The sequence below is a fragment of the Aythya marila genome, assembly GCF_965140915.1.
Source record: "Aythya marila genome assembly, chromosome: 6".
Lineage (NCBI taxonomy): Eukaryota > Metazoa > Chordata > Aves > Anseriformes > Anatidae > Aythya > Aythya marila.
The window spans coordinates 12557203-12573584 of NC_139047.1; the positions used below are offsets into that span (position 1 = coordinate 12557203).

Sequence of the window (16382 nt, forward strand, 5' to 3'; positions counted from 1 at the left end):
TAACATCACCATGTCAAATACTGTGTTTTGCAATTATTCCATGACAAGAAACGTTTCTCACTGGCACCGTGATACTTTTATTGAATAGCTTTAGTTGGGGTGTATGTGTGTAGTGGGCAAGGCAAGTCCGCCTTTACTGGCAGATGGGGGAGACCTGCATCAAGTGATGAGACTGCGGCTGTGCAGGTGCCGTGCCCAAATGTCCCGCTGCCATCACCTCACCCCGTGGGTCCAGCTATCCCTCCGAGCTTGCCAGTTAAACCAGCAGTAGTTCAACCAGTCTGTAAACCATTTCCTAGTTTAAGGAGGTGTTCGTGTTTTGATCCACCAAATTCAAAGGTTGCAAAGGTTGTTAGGAAAAAGCAGGAAGGTAAAAGAGAAGAGGCAAAAACCAAAGCTAGATGAGGAGCTGTCCCATCCTGTCTTTGCAACCGTACAAGCATCCTGTACCTGGTTACATCCTAGCTGTCTATGGCTGTGTAGGAAGGACGGTTTCATTTGCAGAGCGGACTGGATATAGCCCTGTTAAAATCAAACTGGACTCTTTGAGGCAGAAGCTGGGAGCAGGTTTATTTCAGTGGAAAGCACCTGGGTGTTCAGAGGTACCTGAATACCTTTAGGTTACATCTTGGGAGCGGTCTGAGTCAGTGGTGGGGAGGGGCCTATGTAACTAGCTTATATAGGCACAAGAACCAAGTCATTTGGACCCATACGTCCCCTTTAAGTGCTCTGTTCCCTTAAAACCCACAGCCCATGAGTGCCATAATTAGAGCTGGTACAATCAAGGCATCAAACCTGTTCGCTCTGCCCTGGGCAGTGGGGTGTCCCCGCAGGGAGCTCCTGAGCTTCCTGTGAAAGAGAGGGACAGAAACGACCAGCGACCAGTGATGGAAATTTGGGACTGAGCTGTGAATGGCAGGGCCACCTCCTTTCCCATGCCCGCCCCGGGGCTAGGGCCGAGCAGCCCTTTTCTCTGTCAGCCCTTTTCTCCACCAGCCCTTTTCTCCATCGGCGCTTTGTTTTTCCGCAGCCGCCTTGGAGCCGCAGGGAGCCGCGTGTGCTGCGGGTTGTGAATGCGCCCAGCAGCGCCCATGGCTACTAGCCACTTGGCTTACTCACTGGCTGAGCCAGAGGGCCTGAGATGATTGTGAGATATTTTCCTTTGGCTGGTAGCTCGTTAGTGTGTCATGCGAGAGCAGGCTGCCAGAGTGGGCTCTGTGCGAAGGGGTGGGAGTGCCCTGGCAGACAAAGAGCTCTCAGTGTGGGGCTCGCCGTCCGGAGGCAGATGCGGGCCGGTCACCCAACTTCCATGTGCAAAGTCCACTGGCTGGATCAAAGGGATTTACTGCTCTGCAGGAAGACAAGAAAGCCATGGGTTGGGGAGCCGGGGGGTGGAAGGCAGCGGAAGGAGGTTGCATTCCTTTCGTTCGTACGTAACGCTGACCAGACAGACGCTGGCTGGCCTTCCTCGCAGCGTGATGAGCCAGACTGGGCTGGAGGCAACACAGACTGATAGCAGCTTGCTGGGTTGGAACCCGGCTTCTCCTGGGGCTTTACTTCGCTGGGGAGCCCAGGGACACTCAGACCCCACACTGTGCATGGTGCTGTGCAAGCTTCCCTCGTTATTCTCTCGCATCTCCTCCATTAGAGATTTAGGACAGTTCTGGAAGGCCCATCAATGGTTGAACTGGTTATGAAACCACCTTCTGGACGACCTTTGGAGAGGGAAAAACAATTATCTGTGTGGGAGAGAATTTAATCTGGAAGGGAAAGGGAAAAACATTGTCTGGGTTGAAAGGGAAATGAAAATATTTGATTGGATTCGAAGCAAGCTGGGGCATCTAAAGAGAAGGGTACAGAAAGGAGCTAAGAGCAGTGGTGGAAGTGTCTGTCTGTCAGAGGGCAGCAAAGAAGCCACTCGGGAGAAATAGGGGCTGTGTGTGGAAACAGGAGGAAAAGGTGAGCTGTAGGATTGGAAAGGCTGTGCTGCCAACATGGGGGTGAGGCAAAAAAAAAATAACAAAGGAGCCACCAGGGCTGGTGCTGTAATCCAGCCCTAATACATTCTCTCACACTTATTCATGGAGCAGGCATCAGTGCAAACGACAATGTCTCTTTTGAGAAACAGAAATTTTAGTCCAGCCTTCACACATGTGGAGATGAATTGCCAATGCAGAGCAGAGTGGAGAGGAAAGGAATTAGAATGGGCCAAAGAAAATGTATAGTCATCGGTACTTCCTAAATTAGAAAACAGGATATTGCTGGTGAGTGTCGGGATGCAAATACGTCTAAGGGGGAGTTGGCCTGCGACCTTTGGAAAGATTAGTCATGGGGAAGTCGTCGTGTCCCCTGGATCAAAGACCCATGGAGATTTCTATCTCCTGATGAAACAACTCACATCAGCCTTCCTTGCAGTAATGTGCAGGGGAAGGTATGAGGTGGCACGGATGCTTCATGGCCAGAGATAAAACATCACAAATAAACTAACTGGGATATCCTGAAGATTGCAATGATGATTAAAAAAATAAGCCATAGAGTGTTTTGCTGGGGCTTGCATTTTGTGAGTGTCAGAAGGTTTTGATTTTTTTTTTCTTTATGCATCTAAAACCAGGATCTGATACAACCCAAGATCAATTCTTAAAAATAAAGCAATTGGGCATCTCACATCTTTATTTAGGTTACTAAAGCCTAAAATGAGTGGAGGATGCCTGTGTAAATAGATAGTATGAGTCTACAGACTGTCTGAAGGTAGCATTTATTTAAGTGGAGTTTGTTTCACATTGTCATGATATCTTATTGTAAATTATATCGTTCTTTGATCCAAAGTGCTGGGTGAGAGCAACAAGAACAAATAAATCCACCCTACAGGAAAACAAATTACTACGCTTGAAAGAAAAAAGCGAGAGGTACACAAGAGTATTAGAAGAGCATTAAGGAACAGGAAGGTTTTTGAGGTGGGATTCAAAATGACAGAGAAGAGTCTTCCAAAAGCGCTGGGGCTAGAAGAGGAAATGTCCAGAATCTGGAAAGGACTGGAAAAGCGCAAATTGAGCTGGGAAGGCTGGATGATAAATGAAGACGATTAATTTGAGGTAAAGGAATAATAGAGAAAATAAAGACTGTCTGTGCCAGTGATAACCCATGAATGGGAAGCTGCAGTGCTGTGTAGTGTTAATGCGGTGCCTCCAGTGAACACAAAGCCAAAGATGAGAAAGAAAATACAAACAGCCAAGCAAAGCACCAGTTGTGTAAGATTCTGAATAATGAGTTAGGGAAAAGCATTTGGGAGAACAGTATAGCTACAATGGGAGGAATGAAAGCCAAGGCCTGGGATTTTTTTTGTTGCACAAAGAGAGAGATCCACAGCTTTGGAACAAGTCCCCAGCTCTGCGTGCAGGGCTGAGACCAGCAAGGGGACACGGAGGGACGGAGAGGGTGCTAAATCCCGTGGCAGCAGCTGGAGCAGCGGGTGAGTTAGGTGCTGGAAACGAGAGAAGGGAGTTGGGGAAGGAGAAGGGGTGTGAGGAAGACCTTCATTCGTGGCTGGATTTGTTTTCAGTTGCACTGCCAAGTTGGAAGGATGTGTGTTGCTGGTTTTTGGTTTTGTTTTTAATCAAAGCTGGTTGAAATAAGCCCGACCTGATCACAAGCTTTTAAAAAACTTTCTCTTTTTGAAGCCGTTTAACCACTTGGCAAGTTGGGAGGGGAGTCTTGTGATTTCAGTGCGGAGGGCCAGAGCCTAACGTCATTACTACAGTGAGAGCTCAGGCTGAGGAGCGAGCTTTGTGAGCGGTGCAGACAGAAGGATGGGCTCTGCCAAAAGGAGCCTCCGCCATTTGAAACACCCGTGCTCAGCCACTGCTTGGTTGCAGGTACCTGCATTCTCCCTCCTCTGTTTCTGCTCCATCGTTTGCAATTCAGTAGCACAGGTAGGGAGACAGTCTGACTGTTTGGGTATGGAAATGTAAATAGGTATTGGTTGGTTGGTTGGTTGTGTGCCACGTGAGATGATTTTTGGCACAAGGGAAACCTAGAAAGTGCTGTTTGCTGCCTGCTGGCAGCTGCAGAAGGGAGAGTGCAGGCACCTCCAAGTGCTGGGGCAGGCTGCCCCAGTGAGGCACGGAGAAGCCCCCTCTAGTTTGTCATCCCGTGTTTTCTTCACATCCATCCCTGACCCCCTCGGAGGTACCCAAGAAAAGGGGTGAAGGATATGGCTCACGGCATAAGACCTCAAACTAAAAATCCTCAGTTGCTTTCTGCCAGGGTCCCTTCATGTTGCTGGTGTCCCGCACTGGATACAAACGGCAGGTTAAGGATGAGAAACTTTGCTTTGAACAAAAGAAAAAGAAAAACACTGGTGCTTGTGAAATATTTGAAGTCACACCAGGCCTGAAACAGAGGTGTGTGTGTGGAGGTGCCATCTTAGACTGAGGTGGGCTTGCTGGAGGAGAAGGGCCTGAGCAGCCTGGGAGAGTTGAAGCACTCTGGGCAGAAAAAGCCAAATGTGCTGCCACATGTCTTAAAAGCAGGCTCCAGGTCAGTCCTCTAAGCACAGCAGGGGTGTCTAAGTCTAGGTTACATCTGGGCAAAAGCCCAGGAGCTCAGTGTGCAGGGCAAGGAGCTTGCCCCCAGCGCAGAGCCTGCCCTTCACACCCCTCGTACAGCTTTGCCCGCAGGAACAGCTGAGCTGCAAGGCTTTCTCTCAGCTGACCTAAACGCAGCGGGCGCGTCCGTGCTTCTGCCAGGAGAGGTCCAGAGCCAGGTAACACCGTGGCCACCGCGGAGTAAATGGTGCCCATGGTATGGCACAGACCTGCACTAGCACTAGGAATGATGTCTGAGAAAATGTATTTCAAGGTAGGTAAAGGGCAAGCATCTGATGCCGAGACTGTAGGGTGGATTTCATGTGTCAAACTGTCTGTTTCTGTTTTGCTGGAGTTCAGGGAAAAACTCTATTTGTGTCTTCAGAAAACTTTTTGTCTAACACCGCTGCCAAAAGCCAGTTGGTTACCAAATGTCAAGCAGTAAATTGTAGTGCACTGCTGTAGAGTGAAATGAATACGAAAGAAGGACTTCAAGCGAAGGGAGTTTTAAAGACTGGTGCATACCTGTTAGAAAGGGGAGGACAAAATCCTGCATGGGACCCTCTTTATCCACAGTCTCTTTGTTTCACTGGAGACCCCAAATCTTTCTGTTGGCCAGCTTTATACGTGATAGAAGGCTGAATAAGAACTGAAAGCCTTTAAAAAATGTGCGGGCCAGTTCTCAGCCCTAGCAGCCCCATCTGTAGATAGACACACACGTGCTGCCGTGGGCAGATTGTGCCTGGGGGTGCCTGGCCTTTGAAACCTGGGACCGAAAACTGGGGCTTGAAGAACTGAAAGCTGGAAAAACATTTACAGGCGTGCTAGCCAAGCTAACAGTGACGAGCCTGTGCTTCCAGATGAAAGCGGATCACCAGCTGAGTTCTGAAGGAAAGGTGTCCCTGTTGCTGAACTGTGCACATGCGGAGTTTATTGTTTTTTTTTTCCTTGCTCCGATTCCTCTGGGCGCTTACCACCGATAGAGGGAACTTAATAGATTAGCTGGACAATTTTGCAATGTCATTCTAGTTTTTTATGATGACCATAAGTGATCATTAGTGCACTAGAAGCATGTATTAGTTCTTGGAAATGAATGCCATAAAAATACAGGCGTGCATATCTGCATACACTTTTGTTCGATATGTAAGTGCACGGAACCTGTTACGGTTAATTTTGCATGAACTTCCATTTGGGCATCTTCGTGTTGGTCACGTGTCACTCTGCTAAGCTTTTCCCTGAAGCTGAATTTTTCCACATTTGGTATTTTTCCAGCATGGCTGCTGTTTGTTATTTTAGAAGTTGGAGGAAAAATACTTGTTTTTTAGGAGAATGTGGCATGTGTGTTGGGCATGGGCAGAGAGAAGAGAGCTTTGCTCAGCGTAACAAGTTAAGCTAAAAACTTGGCCTCTGTAATGGAAAATAGCCTTTGAGTAGAAGACCTTTATCTGTGAATATCTGGGTGAAAATTAACTGGAATGGACTAAGCTCTGATCTGTTGTGAAATGACTTTTGTATGAGTGTGGTACACGTGATGCAATTTTATTGTTAATTCTTCGTGAAACCCAGAGAGTCCCAACGGTGGTTTCTCCAGGTGGTTTCCTGGGCTTTGTTTTGACTTTGGACGTGTATTGGGGAACACATTTCATACAGAAGGTGTCTTTATTCTCTAAGATTTTCCCTCTGAAGATGCAGCGTCACCCAGCAGTGGGGTTTTGTAGCGCACTTGCATCATTCCTCATTTACACTCACCCGGCAGCATGGATGACCTGGGGGATTTCCAGCAGGGTGCTTCTGTCTCCCTTAATGCTTAGAGCCTCTGGAGTCATAGCTCTGGGAAGGTGATCATCGTGCAAACTTTCCCCAAATGCAGACAAGTACACTTCCTAGCCGGCAGAGTTCATCACCTTTACTGGCTGCCTCGTGCTCTGGAGACCAGGCCCCTCGGTTTGCCTGGGTTTGCCCGGCAGCGTTGCTGAGACCTTTTGACCACGACGTGCTCCACGAAGCAGTGAGCAGCTCCTGCTGCCTGCACTGCTGGGAGCTGCCACGAGCCCCCGAGGGAGGCAGCAGCCGGAGGGACGGCGTCTCCTGCCGAAGCATCGCCCGCCTGCCCCCGCTGGCCCTGGCACAGGGTGTATTTTATACAGCCAAACACACGGCTTCCCGCCCCCCAAATCAAAGCTGGTATCTGAATGAATGAAAGCATCCTGGGTCTTGTTCCTTTCTTCTTGTTGTTCTTGACAAAACCAGGAAACAGAAAGGAAGATATTTTATTTTCCCCTCGTGTTTTATTCCCGTGCTGTCTCTGCCAGTCTGCATCCCTGATTTTTCAGTGGCAAAGGGGAGGAAAGGAAGAGACACATAAATAGCGAGACCCATCAACACTGCAATAGTTTGAGTAAATGAAAAGCCACGTTCGTTAGCAAAAATATGGAACAAAAATAACTTAAAATGTTAGCATTTGGGACAGGGGGTGTCTCTTCCTCTTCACTTGCTTTTTTGTCAATTCTGGTCACTGATAAATATTTTTTATATTCTGCCTGTGACGTTACCTTTGCTTTTTGCATGGAATTTCTCAGAAACTCTTGGCCTAAACTGCAAGTGTCCAAAGAGCAGACCTTTACTACACTGCTCTGGATTATATAAATAGGCGCCAGGTCCCATAAAGGGCTCTCATCACTGCTTACCCTCTGGTATAATTTAGAAAAAAACAAAGGGAAAAGATCTATTGCGGGGTCCTGCAAAAATCTGACCCGGTGAACCGCTGAATTTTTCTCTTTTCATCTGCTGCTTCTGCCGCCACTGCCTCGCCTTGCATCTTTGAGCTCGCAGAGCTCCGCTGCATTCGAAACTAAAAACCCTTATTAGAGGAGATTTTTTTTAAAGTTCTTGCTGCTCCTCTGGGGACCAAAGTAATGGCAGCTTGAAGCAGCGGAGAATGTGTAATTAGGGCAAACAGCGATGCCGTGCCTGCCGGGGAGAAGCAGGAGGCGAGGAGGGGATGCGCAGCAGCCCGGCGTGCACCGCCTGTTACTAGGAGACCCCGGCACGAAATGTGGGGCGTGCAGGATGCTGATGGGCCAGCCGGGCGCCTGGGTACCAGCCCGACCTGCTGCACAGCTGCTCCTGCCCTCGCGTTGCCAAGCAACTCCATCCAGCCTTGCCTTTCTTTCTTCTTCTCCTTTTTTTTTTTTTTTTTTTTTTAATTTTAATTTTCCTTCCCCCCTCGCTCACTCGCTCCGGAGGCTTAATTGGGTAGCCTTGCTGCTGGGGATGCTGCCGGCTGCCCTGCTGCCGTCCCCTGGGCCGGGCTGGCCGAGGATGCGCCGGCAATTCAGGGGCACAAGGCTGGGCTGTGCACTTCAGGGGGCACAAAGCTGGGCTGTGCACCCCGGCTGGCGCTCAAGGAGGGTACAAAAAGGAGTATTTCCATTTCTTGGAGCGCTGCCGCGTGCTTCGCTTCGCTCTGCATTTCAGCTAGGCAAGCGGGCTTTGTGCATGTGCGTTGGGTGCTTGTGTGTGTGTGTGCAAGAAATAAGGCTGCAAAAATTCATTTGTTTTTGTGTCCTGAATGACTGCCTGCGGAAGACTGCTGCCGGGTTGGTAGACGAGCTTTGGCAAGGCCCCTAGGGACTAGTCCGGAGCTTTGAAGCTGGTAGAAAGACTGATTGGACAGCGGGGCTGGTTCTTAACCTCTTTTCGCCCATCTCTGATACAGACATGATTAGAGCCATCTCTCTATAAGGGCACTTCTGACCTTTTTGGATGAAAGGAGCTGTACAGCGTTCACGGCAATGTACTGCTTTTACACTTGATCATCCCTGCCCGTCTATAAATAGGTACAACCTTCTCACATTGTGTTTTTCACAATCCTGTCACATTCCTCTTCTGCCCTGTACTGTCTACTGCCAGCTTTTCTCTTGTGCTTTGTCACCCTTTCAAAGGCTTTTCCATCTTTCCAGCAGGTGGCAAAACTGTGAATAAAATGCTGTTTTTCCTTTTTTCTCTTTTTGGGTAGAAAGAATCGGTGAGCCACTTAAAACACTGACCACGGCCCCTCCTGCCTTCCTTTGTAATAATAAAAATAATAACTACCCTTTCTATTTCTCCAACAAAAATCAATTAGGAGTATATTGAGGAATGAAAGGCTCCGAAAAGTATCTGAAATTGATTTTTATAATTAGTTTTACCGGTTGATGGGTTGCATGCACATACACTTAGATGGCGGCATTGACTTCCAGAGGCTGTGTGTATTAAATAGCCTGCTCGTCCTTTTTGCTGAAGAAATGAACTTAGTGGCATTAAAAGGAGGGTGATGTTGTCGTGCACTGAACTGCAGCAGCTCTCCAGCTTTTCTGTAGCCACACCAGCAAAGCAGTTGTCTGAGGCATGCATCTGATGGTAACTTGCTGAATTTAGCGTGGAAGTGGGGCCATTCAACAAGCAGCAGATCTCGGGCCCCTCCTCTGTGTCTCCTATTTGGGGAGTGTGTGTACACGACGTGGGGGAACAGACACGGCCGTAAATGAGACCTCTTTGGTTAGGAGACTGCATTTTTTCCAGAGTCCTTAAAACTGAATTTCCTTCTGCAACTTGCTGCTGGTAAATATCACGTAGCACTTTCCATATGAAGAGAGGAGTGACCAGTAACATTTTCTGTTGTGCCATGTGATGTGTGCTGATATTCAGCTAATTAGAAGAATTATGGCTCGGCTTCATTGGTATGCCACGTATGTAGCTTGTAAAGCTCTCAGGGACCCTTAGAGATGAAGAGTGCTACATAAATATAAAATATTGTTAATGTGATGTTCCACATTAGGCTTCCCATTGTGCCGTGGCAGACTTTTGTAATAAACTGCAAAGCAAATACAAGCGCCTGCCTGGCGTTACTCCGCGAGGCAAGCCGGGGGGCTGCTTCTCACCAAAAACCCACCGGCTGCCGGCGTCTCCGCGGTGTCCTTCTGCGTGGCCCCGTCCCAGCGCTGACACCGCGGCTCGGCGTGACGGCACGTTCCCAGCCACCAGCCCCGGAACAGTAGGTCCCAGAAGGATTTCTCGGAGAGGGTGGCAAGGAAAGTTATTAAAACGCTCTCTGAAAAAGCCAGTGGGACTACGTGGTTCTTCACACATTCTCTTTGCACGACTCGGGCCCCCAGAGCGTCCTTATGGGAGAAATCCAGGCGAGAAATCTTGCATTTAATTCCTTTTTCAGTTGTAATTTGCAGTTTGTCTGGTTCTCCAAGAACGCCAGTCTTAGAGCAAGCGTAGCTAAAGCTGTCTTTCAGGACATATTTTTAGACATTGAGGCTTTTAGAACTAGTTTCATTTTGAGTAGTATTTTAATCACGGATTTTAAAAATGAAGGAGATGCTTTGTGTTTCTTTCAGAAAACTTTTTTTTTTTTTTGGATCTTGAAACTGTATGTAAATAATTCACTGTGGATTAGAACACAGGGCGATTTTTCAGGGGGTGTTCCTGTTTTTTTAAAGACTTTCACATGCTATTTTTATGTACTTACATAACATATTAAGGAGCTGTTAAAGCACAGCGTAACAAACATCTTATTTGACTGGCCTTCAAAATGTGCACGCAGACAGGACTTGTTTTTTTCCTCAGTTTCCTTAAGCCTTTTTGGCTAACTCAGGCATACTGACAAAAGGGGGCTCTTAACTGTACCGTGTTTTAGCGGTGAGGTATACCAGCGAGGGTTTTCACTGGGATTCTCCGCTGTTGATCTGTCTTACTGAAGTTATTGCAGGACCACGGGGCTTAAACTGCTTGCTTATTTTACTAAGCACACTGTAAGCAGCATGTATTTGTGCTGTGGTGTTTAAGTTGGGGTGCATGGGGAGGCAGAAGGAAACAGACACACAGGATAATCTTAATATGTTTGTTTACTTTTAATTCCGTAAAGATGCAGGACGAAACTCAAGCCTTAATGGGCATTTCTCCAACGATTGATGAAGCCAGGGTTTCACCCTGCAGTATTGCTTGATCTTATCATGCACATCCCCAAATCTGTAGGGTTTTCTTCTGAACTCACCCCTCCCAAAATCCAGGGAGTAGGGAACAACCTCCTTTCTCTGTTTGTGTGTGTATGTGCATGTGTTTGTTTTTAATAACAAATGTTTCTAGTCTTCAGGGCTGCAAAGAGAAGTTTAAAATCATGACCCTAGGTTATCTCCAAACCAGAAGGCAAATGATCTCTCTGTCTTACTGTCTTCATCTTGAAAATCTCATTATTTTTGTGGGAGACTGGACTCATAGACTTTTTAAACCCCTAGGGTTGGCAATAAATACCGTAAAATGTAAGATGTATAATATCCCTGGCTTCCTTCTTTTGTGCAGCAGTTTTCTGGTCATGACAATGTCCTCAGCTGATCCTGTTTGTGTTGCTCTGTCTCCCATAACCATAATGTTTTTACTAACTGGTCTCTGTTGAAACTGCCGCTCCGAGATGTCTGCAGTGAGCTGACTCTTCTTACTCCTTGTACAAAGAAATATGCCCTGCACCTAGATGGTTCTGGGGTGTATAGGTGGCAAGGACAAGGGATTTCAGTGTTTTGTGCTGTTTTGTGAGAGAGTCTGTATTGCTGAGGCTTGTATAGTGTTTGCAATCTAAGCGTATGGGAGAGAAGACCTGATGGTTTCCATTTTGTGCTTGGAGAGCAAGACACAGCAGCCTGTGATGGAGCTGCTCCCCTGTACGACCAAGGGAGAGAAATTCACCTCCAGCTTCGGTGTAACTGGGGCCTGATGTGTCCCACTCTGCACACGCCGTTGTCTCTCCGTTAACATCAAAAGGAGCAGTAGGTGATTATTTCCGATGATGCTTTTTGGTACGTGAAGTTGTGGTACATGAAGTTGCATGAGATGAAGCTCACCAAGTGTGTCTGAGACTGGAAAACGACCTGACAAGTCCAGAAGTCTGGTGAAGTGGCTTCATTGTAAAACCAGCCCAGGTCTATCAACAGTAACTGGGAACCTGGTGTGTGTTTACCAGTGTTGCAGTGTTGCTGGGGTTGTGTGCTTGACCCTGTCATATTTTCAAATGAAAAACCTTTAGCTTTTAAGCGAAACCTGTACCAATCACTGCTGATTTTTTATAACTGGGTGCTTAATGTGTAGTCTTTCATTTGTCTTAGTCAGCAAAGGAACAGTGACCTGATTTCAGGGGTACCAAAGTCTTGTGGATTGTTGCTAAGGTTGTCGTAGATTTTAGCTTCATCATTGCATGTTTCCCATAAATTTGCAGAATTCTTTGTCCTCCAGTTACAAGACTAGACAAGGGTGGGTGAAATGAAGAGGGATGGAGGGTCAGCCTGTTACTGAAGTGTACTTTGGGGGAGTTTTTAGAAGGAGAGCTAAGTTGTGTGAAATGCCAGGAATAGAAGTGGAACAGAGAGCTTCTTCCCCAAACAGCCCCATCTCAGGATATGAATATATGCTCTGGAAACATGAAAAGATAAAAATGGGCCAGGGACTGATCAGTAGCTTTCAGCCTAGTGGTCTGTGCGCTCACAGCATCTGCGGGCTGCTCCTCAGGCGCCCTCAGCATGCAACTAAGGATGTGTCCATGTGAGCGTTTTCTGTAGTTCAGAAATCCACTTTTGGGGTCGCTCTCCAGGTTGCCCCCATTCACTGCCAGAAATAACACTCCTGAAGCACATGCAGCAGGCGTGCTGGGAAGCCTGACCATGGTTTCCCTCTGCAGCTCACCTTTTTGGCTCTGCACTGCTCACCAATGTGATGCTGCCTCGAGAAACCAGTGCGGTCAGCAGGTACGAAATCACTACACGGTGCTCTGCACCTCGCCACTGCTCTGGGGCACTGCTGGGATTTTTCTGTAAACAAGTGGTACGTTGTGGGAACACTCATGCTCGTCTCAGAAAACTGCATAATCTGATGCTTCAAAGTGTGCCCACGTCGCTGGCTGCCTGCCCTGCCTCGGTGTGCCTGTGGGTGCACGGAGGCTAAGCCGGCCCTGTGGTGTGGAGCACGTCCTGAGCTGCAGCAGCACAGCCTTTAGCAGCTGCGTATCTGGGCATCAGCTTCTTTTTAGATGTGCTCTGGCTCCTCTGTGGAGTGCACATGGAAAAATGTGGGTTTATGGACTTGTATAAGCACTGCACAGCCCCTTGTGTTGGGTAAAGGTGACTTAAAGAGGAGAGCCTCCTTCCAGGGAGTGGCTCGCAGGCACGGGGTTTAAGTGTGGTTTTTAATTGTGAGGAATTAGAGCCTGGAAAAAGTCAGTATGGCACAGCTCTGTGATGTTCCCATTTTTAATTGGATTTTGAAGCTCATAATTAATTTGTTAGAAAGGGGGAGATCCTGGCCCAGTAGAAGAGAGTGGGAGTTTTGCCATTGCCTTCAGCAGAGGAGGATTTCGCCATCTATCCTTTTATTCTCGCTAATCCTCTACAACAACAGAAGAGCAGCCTGGCACATGGAAACGATCCTTCCCGTTTCTTCTGCCTGCCATTGCCAGCAGTGAGGTAGGAGGGGCTTCTCCCCCTTTTCCATTCCCACGCTTCCTCCTGACACACACCTTGGCAAGAGAGCTTTCATTTCATCTGCGGGTGAGACGAGAGCAGCCATTAGGAAGCAGTTTGTTTTTCATCCTCACGTACAGAGACACAGAGGTCTCTCACTTTGTGCCCTCTCGTGTTTTTGAGTGGCTGCGGGAGGGCAGGGGATCTAACCTTTCTGAGGTCTCTGGGTCAAGGAGCCTGTCTGACATGGCTTTAAAGGTCACTGTGCTCCTTCGCCTTTATGCTGTGCCACGCGGAGCTCTGCACGGCAGCGTGCTGCCTGGGAGCACAAAGAGGTACTTCTGGCATGTTGTGGAGCGGGGCTTCGCTTACAGAGGAAAAGCATCCGAAAACAAAAAGCTCAGGGCAGCACAAGGCCAAATCAGGAACACTTGAGAGAGGAGACCCTGGAGCAAATAATGGAGATGTGTGGCATCCCGTGGGTTTACCAGTAATCACGCTTGGCATTTCTGTCTCTCGTAACCTATATATAGCACTGTACATTTTCAAAGCTCTTGACAAATGTTAACAAGCCAAACACAGCTTCAGTCCTAATAGCCCTTGTTTCATAGAAAGCCCATGATGTTTTCCCTTCACCCTTCTGCTCCGTAGGCGGCTGTATTGTTCAGGCTGGCTGTTCCTGCCAGATCTGGCTGGGCATTCGTCCCTTGCCTTCTCTTTACAGTGTGTGTAGAAAACGCACTACAAGGCAGTTTGTCTGCCTTGCTGTCTCCACTCTGAGGTAGGCACTAGAGAGCGTCAGAGAACCAAGGAAGCTGGATTATCACCGAGGCCCATTTATTGACAGCTTTTAAAAATAATGCAGGAACTGTTCACATGGAACCGCTGCACCATCAGAGACATGACCAGGGCTGGGGAAATCCTTTTCCTCTGACAAGGGGAGATCGAATGCAATGTGCCAGGTAGGATGTCATGGGCTGTCGAGGGGACAGTGCTGAAGCAACTGCAGTTCTGGTGTCTGCGACAGCGCTGGTAGCAGTGTTTGAATTACAGCTGAGTAACCAGCACAGAAACAAGACACCAGCACTTGGCTCACTAACAAGAATTTTCTTCCCCCTTTTTTGTCCCTCTGTGAAAAAAGTTTTGTTTTGTTTTGTTTTGTTTTTTCAATAAAAATATGCAAGCCTGCAGAGCTGACCAGACAGGCTGAGTCTAAGTGGGACGGGGTTATTATTGGCTCAGCCCATTGTCTTGTTGCCACGTCCCCATGGTGGATTGTGGCACACAGTAGAGACATCCAGGCTGGCCTTTCTGGTTTTGGGGACTGAGGGCACAATTCAGTATTTTGGTGAAGTCTTGTCTGCTGCTGCACCCTCTCCATTGCCTCATCCCAATAAATCCTTTAATTGAGTTACTGTGCCCAACAAACTTCTCAGAGTCTGTTAAAATGGCTCAACTCCAGTTCACAAACACCTCACCCTGCTGGGGCAGGGGACCAGAGTGCAGCAGAGCTGCCTGTGCAATGAGAAGTTTGTAGAAACTCACTCACCACAAAACAGCTTTTTAAAATGTATTTTCATGCAATTATCCTGCCCTCTTCACTTTTATTGCTCTTTTGGCCTCTCCAATTTGTCACTTTGAAATACGTAGGGCTCCCATAATCAGATCTCAGTCCTTTACCTGCTGAATAGACACGCTAAATATAGAAATCTGCCTCTCTGCGCCGAGAAATTTATCTGCTGTGGCCAAGTAGAGAGGTCATACGTATTGCAACTTCAGTTTGGTCAGTGGCATTTTTTTTTAAAGATTGCCTTCTTAGCAATTTTAAGAACAAATAAATAAGTCCCTTCTCTGTTTATAATTGCTGGCTTAGTAGCTTAGTAGCAAAAGTGATTTCTTGTCAGCATTTTATCTCAACTTCTTCCTCTTCTAATGCATCCACACTGTGCTGACAGTGTGGGCAGCCGTGACTTTGAGTTTATACTCGAGGAGAAGCACTGGAGCATTTGTTCTGGAGGGAGATGATAAATGTGCATGTGCATGAATACATGGGCACAGAATGAGGAGAAGGGAGCCATGAGGCCTTGGAAGTCTCCATCAGAAGGCATGAGGGACTCACGGATGTTACACCGTGGATCCACAGAGGCTGGTCTGTGTCAGAAGATAGGTGAAAGTGAACACAGAAGACCAGACTCTCCTGACATACCACTTCATTGCTTCAGTGGTGTGGTTCATATTTTGGGGGTGGAATAACAGCTGATCCAGGTGTAGTGCAAAAAGACTGAAGGAGCAGCTCATTTAAAGAAGAAAACATTTCTCCTCTTGCACTCCCTGTCCAGAGGTGGTTGCTCCTGGGGGTGCCCAGGTGGCGGTACGACCGGCTTCCACCTGCGGGGTTTTGGCATGGGTACAGCCTCTCACAGCTACCACAGTAATTCAGCCTGCGAGCACAGAGCGAGCTGAAAGGCTGACTGGAAATCAGGCCCCAGCAGCACAGAGGGCGAGGTTTGGGGACATCCTGAGGGTTTGTTTGAAGAGCAGTTGACGGGTTTTGTTAGAAATGGGAAACTGGATGTTTTAACAGCTGGAATGTTGGAGCTGGACCCATCCCCAGTACAATGCCTCATAAGCCCTAAGTGGTTTGCGTCGTGCTCTGGCCATGAATCGTGTGACTCAGTTTGGGTTAGCCTGCCCATCGTGCTCTGGCTGTGAATGACTCAATGTGGGTTAAACTACCCAAGTGGGAAAGGGGCGAGGGGGGCGGTCACAGGATTTGCAAGTTGAGTGCTCAGTAATGCTGCTGCCGTGCTGACTCTTCTCTCCTCCCCTCCGCAGGTGAGAAGCCTTACAAGTGCTCGTGGGAAGGGTGCGAGTGGCGTTTTGCACGGAGCGACGAGCTCACGAGGCATTACAGAAAGCACACGGGTGCAAAGCCCTTTAAATGCAACCATTGTGACAGGTAATGCTGCCTCCTCACGCGGTGTTTGAGCAAAATGTGGCCATGGTGGGCGGCACGGAGCTGCCAGCTCCCTGAGAGCAGAGGGCCTGGCCCTCAGCACAGAGGCCTCTCCTGGCCTTGTGTCCCACTGCCTGAGTCCCTGAGCCACGGAGGGCACAAAGAAAGAGGTGGGACCGGGTAAAGGTCTGACTGAAACGTGCCAGTGTCTGTTGTGGGCACAGGATTCAGTCCATAGGACAGCTTTTTCTAATACTCTGTAAGCAGAGAGGATGTCCAGAGGGCTCCAGACCACTTCAGGGTGGTCTGCAGAAGCTGACAGGCCTCGTAAACACCTGGGTGTACGAGAGG

General features: G+C 48.1%; 1 protein-coding gene across 3 annotated transcripts in view; it reads left to right on the forward strand.

Annotated features, from left to right (window-relative positions):
* Positions 1-16382, forward strand: part of KLF7 (KLF transcription factor 7) — a 61693-nt gene that overhangs the window by 31934 nt on the left and 13377 nt on the right. For 2 of the 3 annotated variants that reach the window (XM_082763478.1, XM_082763480.1), the window contains one exon: positions 15911-16034. The exons of the other annotated variant lie outside the window; for it this stretch is intronic. In XM_082763478.1, coding sequence (XP_082619604.1) covers positions 15911-16034 — 124 coding nt within the window. The remainder of the gene's footprint in view (positions 1-15910; positions 16035-16382) is intronic. 3 annotated transcript variants of the gene reach the window in all.